The 10367-nt window shown below is 33.7% G+C and overlaps 1 protein-coding gene across 1 annotated transcript; it reads right to left on the bottom strand.

The window, feature by feature from the left end:
* Window positions 1–1135: 1135 nt before the first annotated feature.
* Window positions 1136–4181, bottom strand: LOC111891731 (putative ABC1 protein At2g40090). Its single transcript, XM_023887800.3, has 9 exons — window positions 3827–4181; window positions 3221–3375; window positions 2980–3105; window positions 2665–2898; window positions 2355–2573; window positions 2158–2269; window positions 1987–2078; window positions 1617–1910; window positions 1136–1538 (listed from the first exon to the last, which is right to left on the bottom strand). Exons 1-9 carry the CDS (start codon window positions 4011–4013, stop codon window positions 1338–1340), a joined length of 1620 nt encoding a protein of 539 aa, XP_023743568.1. The 5' UTR covers window positions 4014–4181; the 3' UTR covers window positions 1136–1337.
* Window positions 4182–10367: the final 6186 nt, after the last annotated feature.

Genomic DNA, 10367 nt, shown 5'->3' with positions numbered 1-10367 from the left:
TCATGGGAAGAATATGTATGGGAATTATATGGGTGTAAATTTGTAAGGTGGGTCTCATGTGATGTGGGAAATAGTTTATGTTGTACAAGTTGCATGCAAAAGTTCTTTTCAATTGTAATCTTGGAAAAGAAACGTGGGTTTTAGCCAATTGAAGTTATGCCCATTTGTTCTTATATAATGTTGATACTCAATAAACTAGTTGTGACAATTGAGAGATGCTCCATGTAGAGCAATAGGCATTGACGTACAACCACTATTTTTCATCATGAATCCTTGTATTGTATGATATTATTGCTTTCTATTTTATGATAATTGAGATATGGGGTTTTTCTAGGTGGTGTACGCAAATATAACTATTAATATAGGTATGGTTTTTATGTTGGTTAAGTAAAACTTTGTCGTTCCAACTAAAGAAGGTAATTTAATTAAACAAGTGGTTAGTAGTGTCCCATTTAGTGATGTTTAACTTGTTCAAAACAATTTTTTTTTTTGGTGGCATGTGACGATACTTGTAAAAACCTTTTTTTTTATCGTTAAACGAGATTTTAATGGCCTGAGGCGTTTGACAAGTGGTTATAGATTTAAAATGTCTCACATATATTTTATTTTTCCACCGTTTCATTCATAGGTTCATAATATAACTATTTTATTGTGGTGGTTTGGTCGACATATTTCGATCTATAATTACCAATTGTTACAGAAGATTAATTGATGTAAAAAATGACAGCAAAAGCCGACATGTTACAACTAAAAGACTAGGGACATAATACGAATTCTAATTGTCTAAGATATTTAGATATTTTGATTGACTTTAGCATTTGGATTTAAGAGTGATTTGATTTTTAAAATAATAATTGAATAATAAAATAAATAAATAACAATTTATTTACTTATTTATCATATATATTTGTATAATATATATCATTAATAGTTTATTAATTGACTACTTTTTGTTAGTTAGATTAGCAAGTTAAAAACCAATTCTTTTAAGAAAGAGTTATATATGTAATATTAAATTACCATGTTTTTCTAAGTAATCTTTTATATATTTTAATTCTAACTAAATTATTTGTTTTTATTTCTTTATTAGAGTTCCTTTAGAAGACAAGATATTGAATATTGTGAATTCAAAATATGATGATTAAACTTGTTTATGTTTCATTTTCGATTGTAAACAACACTCATGAAGCATTGTATAATTTTACAATGTCACAATGGGCCCATAGCCAAAGAATACACTATATAGAATGAATCTTATAAGTGAATTAGTTGAAAACCTTATGATTTTGTGATCTCTGTGTTGTATGTATACTCATTGTGATGATATAACTCCATGATTAAAACACCAAAGCTCTACGAAACTGAAGCATCCACAAAGCCAACTGCATAATGAAAAACCGAGCTTCCAATGAAATCTCCTCCATCCAAACACTCACCAACCTAAATACAGAATTGGCATTCAACAACTTTTCCTCAATCAGTGCCTCTGATGAAACTCTTCCAATGATAATAAAAGACTCCACTGAAGGTCTTTCTATCTGTATATATCAAAAACTTTACTTATTAACAACAAATTTATCATCATCAAAATTCAAAACTATGACATGGACATATACCAATGCGTTATTAACTGCACGCAAACAGTCATTTGTTTTCAGCATCAAAAGGATGACACGTGGCAGCTTATGCAGAAGCTCCGTGATTTGAGGAAAATACAGGGAAGCATACATCTGAAGCTCTGATTGATCACTGGAATTTCCTTGAATAGCAAGATGATCAACAGCTGGATCAATAACTCTATCCCATGGCCTCATTGTCAGAATCCCTGCAAACAATGCATACAGATCTTCCCCAGCTCCCAATTTTATGCAATTTTCCTTTATTGCTTTTACATCAGCTAGCACTAAACCCTATAATGCAACCAGAAACATTTAAAAAAAGTTACATAAAAAGCCCTTTCAAATTCAACAAATTGCAAAAGTTCACCTTCCAGAGTGCAGCATAGTTTGTCCTGGTGGAAACATCAAGCTCTTTGTACAGACCATGGTCCAAAAGTACTAATTGTGGTTTTTTTCTCCCTTAAACAAAAAAACCATACAATTTTTTTATATAAAGATTAAAGATATGATTCCAATTTTATTATATTAAGATATTTACCAAAAATGCCACTTCTTTGAGAAGGCATTGTGCGAATAATCAAGTTAGCAGCATGTGGATCACAGTGCACAAATCCATGTTTGAACATCATTTCAGCAAATGTTCTACTCACCTGTGTTGTGTATTAAAAAGCAAAATCTCTTAACATAAATCATGCCACATGTTTTATCTAAAAAAGAAATTTGGAATGAACTTACTAGTCTGGCAATGTCATGTGGTGAAACTCCAAGTTTTTTAATGCTCTTCAAATCATTGACTTCTGCACCTTCTACAAACTCCATGGTCAACACTTTTGTGGTGCTTAAATTCCAATATACCAAAGGGGCATAAACATACTCTGCAATATCAGGAGATAACCTTCGAAAGTTATCCATACATTTTATGCTGTTCTTGGCTTCATTTAAGAAATCTAGTTCCTGATAACCATATGACATCATAACATCTTAAGGATCCAGCATATGATTTGATAAGGATTGTGAGAATTAAGGTCAAAATTACAAATCTAACCTTGGGTAGACTGTCGCGTACTTCATCTACCAACCACCTGTAATCAAATGAAGGAAAGATCCGATGCAAAGTGTTGACAATTAATTCAACTGTTGCATAATCTGCAGCAGCAGTATCTGTCATGTGCATATGTTGTACTTTCACAGCAACTTTGTCTCCTTCATGAGTGCGAGCAACATGAACTTGAGCAAGAGAAGCACTTGCAATAGGGACAGGGTCAAATTCGTCAAATATCTGTGTGTAAGAAAACAAACACTTGACTTAACTTTATGACTCACAAAAACTAGAACAAAAGTAAAAGAATATAATACATACTTCTTCAGGTGGCCCACCGAGCTCTCTCTTGACAACTTGGCAGACTTGATCATAGGAAGAAGTAGGACACCTGTTCAACATTGACTCCCTCAATGTGTTAATGTACTCTTGAGGTACCAAATACTCCTAAATGAGAGGTTTCAATTTGGCTTAGGTATGTGGTTTGTGCATCATGATCATATAATACAAATTGAATCTTTAAATAAGAAAGTGAGGGATAGATGATAGATCCTAGTCCTACCAGTTGGCTTATATGTTGACCAAGCTTGATGTATATTCCACCATTGTTGAGGCAAAGTTCTTCAAGCCTACGTGCACTTCTGGTGTGGACTTCGTGTTTAACTCTTGTCCTCTCATTGACATCTTCTGGGAGTCCCCATAGTGAATACTCATAATCTGAAAGCATACAGATGTTTCTTTCTCTATATTACAATCAATTAAAACTGTATAGTAAATATACTCCAGAAAGAAAAGTATTATAGTCGATGATAGAAGGTTTGTTATCTCTGTTTAGAAAGAGAAACTGGTTTTAAAATCCCCCAGATGCATCGAAACCTAATATAGGTAGCGAAATCTTGTTACAAATTTCGAAATAGCAGTTGAAGGTCGATTCATCATATTTCGAAAGTTGAAGCGTTGCTCTTTCCTAATTGCATTAACACTCAAGTCGGAGAAACACACTTTGAAACGTGATTCAGAGATCCATAGGGAAAGCAACGTTTGACACAAGTCAACGTGCACGTAAAAATATAAAAAATGATATAACAACATACGATTATAATTTCACGATTTACTCCCGCGTATGTAGCTAAAATCTAAAGAAATTGAGATTATAAAGGGAACTTACCGAAGGCAATAGTAGCAGCGGTGAGGGAGAGGCGAAAGAGGCGGACAGGGACAGTGGTGCAGAGCTTGAGGGAAGTGGCAGGATCATCTGATTTAGCGATGGCCGCAGCACCAGCACCGGCGCCCAAGGCAGTGGCAACAATTGCGAACTTGGATTTAAAGCCTAAAATAGATCGTGCCACCACCATGTTTGTTCACCTAATGGCTAATGGTTTCCCCGCAGAATGTTTTTAGAGAATGACGCAAGGCAAACTTAAGGTGGGCGGTGGCAGTAGGTGGTGGGCCGCCCGTCCCCTTTTGTAGAGAAGTAGACGCTTTCGTGTGTGATTTGGCTCCACAAACACAACTCGCAACGGGTAAAAGTGAAACCATATAGACGGGCAAGCGACGGAGACAGGCAAGCGCGGAGACAGTGGTGCAAAAGACAAAATTACAAAAATGGTACTCACCATTTTCCAAAAGTAACAAAGTGAATCCTATTATTTTTTTTTATGAACATGGTCCCTATGGTTTCCAAAACTTGCATGAATGGCCTTTTTTACTGCCCATGTTACTGTTCATCCGTTAGTGTAAGGGTATTTTGGTCTTTTTTTTACTATGCATAAACCATAGGGACCGTTTATGTATTTTTTTTATATTTTATATTTATGAATTTGTGACTTTTCCATCCCTTTACTTTTCAAAATATCACTTTGAACTTTGAAAAATATTACTTGCACCCTTCCATTTTCTAAATTTCCATGTTTAACTCCCTATTATATATATAATTTGATTTTTATTAATAATTTTCATAGGTTAACCTAAAAAAACTATTTTCGCGTGTTTATTTTTATATGTTAGTCGGTATAATTTAAGGTGGTCAATATTTCGACTTTAATTTATAACTTTTTTTTGTTAATTTTTTTTTAATTACATGGTTTTTTTATAAACTTTCCGATTTAAATTCGAGTGTACGTTTCGACGTAATTTTTTTGTGTTTAACTTTATGTGCATTTCATACTTATGAGACGAGTCACATATAATAACTTCCGTTTGTTAATTTTAAAAAAATATATTATATTCGAGTTTGTCTACGTTTTGGATGTATTTTTTGAACATTTTTGTGCTTAATTTTATATACACTCCTATGTATCATTCGGGTTACATAGAATAACTTTCATTCGTTAGCTTAAAAAATATTTATATTCGAGTTTGCCTGCGTTTCGACGTAACTTTTTTTCACGTTTTTTTACGTATCAGTATAGATTCGAGTTCATCTACATTTCGACGTAATTTTTTTTTATGTTTCTTGCTTATATTTTATGTATGTGCTTTTTCGTTCGTGTCTTTTTACGTCGATATGTAATTTTTATCAATACAATCGTTAAAATTCAACTTACAAAATCCAATGTTTATAATTACGCTTTTATCTAATATATGTGAACAAACTCATACGTAGGAATATATATATATAATAAGCACCAAAACGTACAAAAATAATTAAATCGAAACATAAAAAATAAAGAAAAAAAACTCAAATTTATATCGACATGTGCATAAATATAAGTAAGTAAGATTTTTTTCAAAGTTAACGAACGAAAGTTTAAATAATCAAAAACGTATAATATGTGACCCGAGTCATATGTATGAAACATACATAAAATTAAGCATGAAAACATTAAAAAAAACTACATCGAAACATAGACAAATTCGAATTTAAGCCGACAATTTTATAATAAAAACATGTAACTTTACAAAAATAATAATAACGAACGAAAGTTCTAAATAAAAGTCAAACCGTTGATCAACTTAAATTATACCAACAAATATATAAAAATAAACACATAAAAATAGTTTTTTAGGTGAACGAACAAAAGTTATTAATCAAAATCAAATTATATATAATACGAGGTTAAAAAAGAAAATTTAGAAAATAGAGGGGTCAAAGTAACATTTTTCAAAGTTCAAAGTGATATTTTAAAAAAGTAAAGGGGTGAAAAAGTCACAAACACATAAACATAAGTAGAAAAAATTACATAAATGGTCCCTATGATTCACCCATAGTCACAAACTCAGTCCCTACTACTTGAAAAGACCAAAATACTCTTACACTAACGGATGAACAATAGCTGTGTCAGCAAAAATGGTCATTGTGACATCCTCATTTTCACGGCCAGAAAAAACCGATTTGTTTATGCTTTCTTTTGAAAATAAGAGTATCTTTTAAAGAAATATGTTGCAGAATTTGTTCCCAGAAAAACATGATAAATACGTTATCAAAGCATTTCTGAAGAAATTTATTTTATTCATTTTAAAACATTGGGAAACCTGGTGAGTACATAGGGTTTCAACTCATTATAATATAATTATTATGTTTAAACATCGAACAATCAACCCAATTACCCATCCTCATTACATTCTTTACTCATAAGGATCTACCCTACGAATCGGCTATTCCTCGTTCATTCGTTCCTAAGGATTATCCTAAAGAATAGGCACGAAGTCCATCGTCGCCAAGGTTTATACAACAGACACTAAGTCCATAGTCGTCAGGGTTTATACAATAAGCACTAAGTCCATAGTCGTCAGGGTTTAGGCACTAAGTCCATAGTCGCCATGGTTTATACAATTGTCACTAAGTCCATAATCACTAATGTTTACTTATATACTCTTTCATACCTCCTCATTCATCTACCCATGTTTTACCCAACATATTCGTAGATATAAAATACATATACAGTTTAAATCACTTAAAACATGTATAAAATTGTTCATCCAACATAGATCTCAAATAAACAGATAATATGCACACATGACACATAATTTATATAAAATACTTAATATCTATGTGTAAGATTAAAGTAACTATGCACTCACTTGTTAGAGTGACGACTCGAAACTCGAGCAGCGCTTCGCTTCTTAACAATATGATTTCCTTCGGCGAAACCTACTATTATTACCACTAGATTTTAGTCTAATATTTATCGCGACTAATTATTAGTCTAGATTCATCATTAACTCAAAGTTTACTTTCATTATCTATCAAGTAAGGATCAGTCAGGCAGGACAATTGGGAGGCAGGACCATTTCGGCATATAGCTTTTCTGAAATCCAACAACCAAATTCAACGTGACCATTATAGACACCTCTACCATAAGTAGTTCAATCAGTATAACGACTTTGAATCACTAATGAATTCTATTTATAGTTTCATAATAACGATTTCATATTTAAATATAAGCTATATTTAAAGTACGGTAGGCGTATCTCACTTACAATGGGTTTTGCTAAAAATCGGGTTCCGTTGGAGCAGAGCTTCTGAGCCGAAAAACTCTTTTTGTCGGAGCCTTTGGGCGCTCCGGGTCTTTCCTCTAGCAACTTGAGGTTACTAGGGATTTAGAGAGGTTTTGGGAGTCTAGAGAGAAGTTAGATAGAGAAATAAAGGCTTATGGTGTGAAGAAAATATGAAGGATTCACCCTTTATTTATAAAGGGGTTTATCGTAGAGTATGCCCTAAGTTTCGTATGTATCTTCCGCGTACGAACTCTGTTTTCTACATTTTTTATATCCACACATTGGTATTTACGAGTACTACAACTTTCATGTAGAACCCGTTGGCTAATTCTCATTCTATCTCCGATTTGCAAAACTGTATCGAATTTATCGCGCTTGAAGAGTATGAACTAAGTTTCGTCCATATATGTCGCATATGAGCTCTATTATCGATGTTCTTTATATCCACGTGTTGGTATTTACGAGTACTACAACTTTCATTTATATCTCGTCGGCTAATTCTCATTATATCTCATATTTACAAAACTGTATCGAATTCGCCAGCTCGAAGAGTGGGCACTAAGTTTCGTCCATATCTTTCGCATACGAGATCCGTTTTCGACTGTCTTTTTATCGTTGAGCTCCTACTAACGATATATTCATTTCTCGTTTAGATTTTTTTGTTAAAAATCGACCGATCTAAAATTCGAATTTCGGGTTGTGCACTGTTATGCTGAATCTTAGAAAAATCATAACTTCCTCATACGAAGTCATACTTGGACGTTCTTCTTATGCACACTTTCGGTTTAACATATACTACGACTTTCTTTTAGATCTCTAAGTCTAGAAAGTAGTTTATCAAAAAATCACATTTTACGATTCCCGGTGTCGTGCCGATTTTGCCGTAAAACTTCGACAGGTCATAACTTCTTCGTTATAACTTGGATTTCGGCGTTATTTATATGTACGGAACCTTTGTGACATATACTATAACTTGGGTAAGATTATTTATTCTAAATAATCTTCTATCAAAAAGTCTTTTTTGATGCTCATTGTCTCTAAATTGACTAGCCCGAATCTGCGGGCGTTACAATTATCTCTCCCTTAGGATGATTACGTCCCAGAATAATCAACAAAACAGGGCTTGTATAATGACTCCGTATGTTATCTCTTTATCCTAGGTAATAATCGTAACTTCTATATTCCTTCTTATCAGTATCTATCTCTTAGACTTATTGACTGCAAGCAGTACTCGATCGTGCACCCACTCTCTATCTCACGTTAGTCTTCCAATCATGACCTTCAAATCACAATCTCGATTCCTTATTGGACACTCCTTCTTATTAACAAACTTAAGATAAATTCTTTGATTACCACCATGGACAAATGAGTCATGTTCTAATGACCTCTCATTGTATGATGTGACGCTTAGACTCAGGTCTTTTAGAGTCGAATTCCAGAACAGACTATACCTTCCTTCATGTTCTAATGTGATATCATCACATTCTAGCATATAGAAATTTTAGCCACAATCTTCTTACTTTAACAACAATCGCGGTACTTCCACTGATCGCTTCTTTTATCCTTTATTTCAACCTTTTATCTTAAGTCAGACGCGACATCGAACTTGGTTCTCTGAACCATTTAACATACTCATCTTAGTCGGACTCGATTTGGTATGACCACTTGGGTCGGAACAACAATCATCTTTTTAGTTGTCACAACTAGGAATTCTATACCATGTAACAACAACAATGATAACATTTGTGAACCAAAAATGTGAAAGCACGTATGATGCTTATTCAATAAAAACAAATTTTCCATCAAACGCTCTATGCAAGCACTTTAAATAGTCAACAAAGAATTGGAAACCCTAGAAATCCCGGTTTAAGTCCATTATGGACTAGGATTTCCTTATTAGGCCTAATAGGCCAATAAGCTTCCAATTTGACTATTTTGGGCTTAGAACTCTTAAATGGGCTATAATTGGACCCACTTCCATTTATATTAACATTTTGGGCCATATTGGGCCTATAATGAAATAAAATACCCTAATGGACCTTATTGGGCCATAACTAACCTAATTAGCCCTAATGGGCCATAAAACTCATACTTGATGAATATTGGGCCGTGAATTTCTCTAAGAGGGCCAATGGGCCGAAAACCATCAAATTGGGCCCATATTATGGACTCAAACTCAAAAAGGCCCAACACATTCCTCTCCTTAGCCCATTCTCGGTCAACATATAAAAAAAGGAAATGGAGTTTGACTTTGGAGGTGCCGCCTCCATATTACACAACAAATAATAAAATAATTACATCCAATACTACCATGCAAGACTCATGTATCCATGCAATTCTCTCTCTTCTCCCCTCTCTTTTTGTTCTTCGACCGAGAACACAAGGAGAACACACCCACACAACTTCAAACTCTCATTCCAAGTTCTCTCAAAAACACTTTCGTTTCCTCCACCAAAATTTTGAGATCTATGGCTTTTCAAGAAGGTTATTCCACAATAATCATCATCATTGGTAAGTTATTGTTTAGATCCATAACCTACACTCTTTACTTCATCAAAACTTCTTCCTAACACACACAATTCTCATGATCTACTCCTTAGAATCTCTTAAGTTCGAAATCAACCCAAGAAAGCTTGCTAGGGCCGAAAAATAGCATCAAACTCTTCCCATTTCTTCTTCAAACCGAGAACAACTAAGCAAGGTGAGTTCATACCCCTCTATTTTCGGGTTTCATATGTTTTATGGTGGATAATACAAGTAAAATGTGTAGATCTATGTGTATGTGTGTGCTATGTGTGATTTCATGTGTATATGTGGTAAATATCTGCCAAAAATGAAAGATATTTCGAGATCTATAGTTCATAAGGGAAAATATGTGATCTAGGGTTTGTTACACATAACTAGTGAAGAAAAATCTACCATATAAGGGTTAAAATAAACATGTTACAACATAAGACTCATTATTGGGTTATTTTTGTCAAATAAGCAAAAGTTTGGGGAAAGATTGTCATTCACGGTTTCGTAAGGAATAAAAGAGTCAAATCAGTAAAAATAAATGTTTTTATGGATATCATACTCTTTTAAGGGCTAGAAGTGTAAATTGTAGCTTAATGGGCTAAATTTTGGGCTTTTCGGCCCATTAAGCCATAACTTGCGAAAATTTCAGCTTTCAAGGGAGTGAAATGATAAAATTCTCAAAACAGGGGGTAAAAAGGGTAAACAAAACTATTCCAGGGGTTTAAATGATGTATTTTCCAAACAAGTATAAA

This window comes from Lactuca sativa, chromosome 5 (genome assembly GCF_002870075.4).
Source record: "Lactuca sativa cultivar Salinas chromosome 5, Lsat_Salinas_v11, whole genome shotgun sequence".
Taxonomy (NCBI): Eukaryota; Viridiplantae; Streptophyta; class Magnoliopsida; order Asterales; family Asteraceae; genus Lactuca; species Lactuca sativa.
This window is presented reverse-complemented; position numbering and strand designations above follow the sequence as displayed.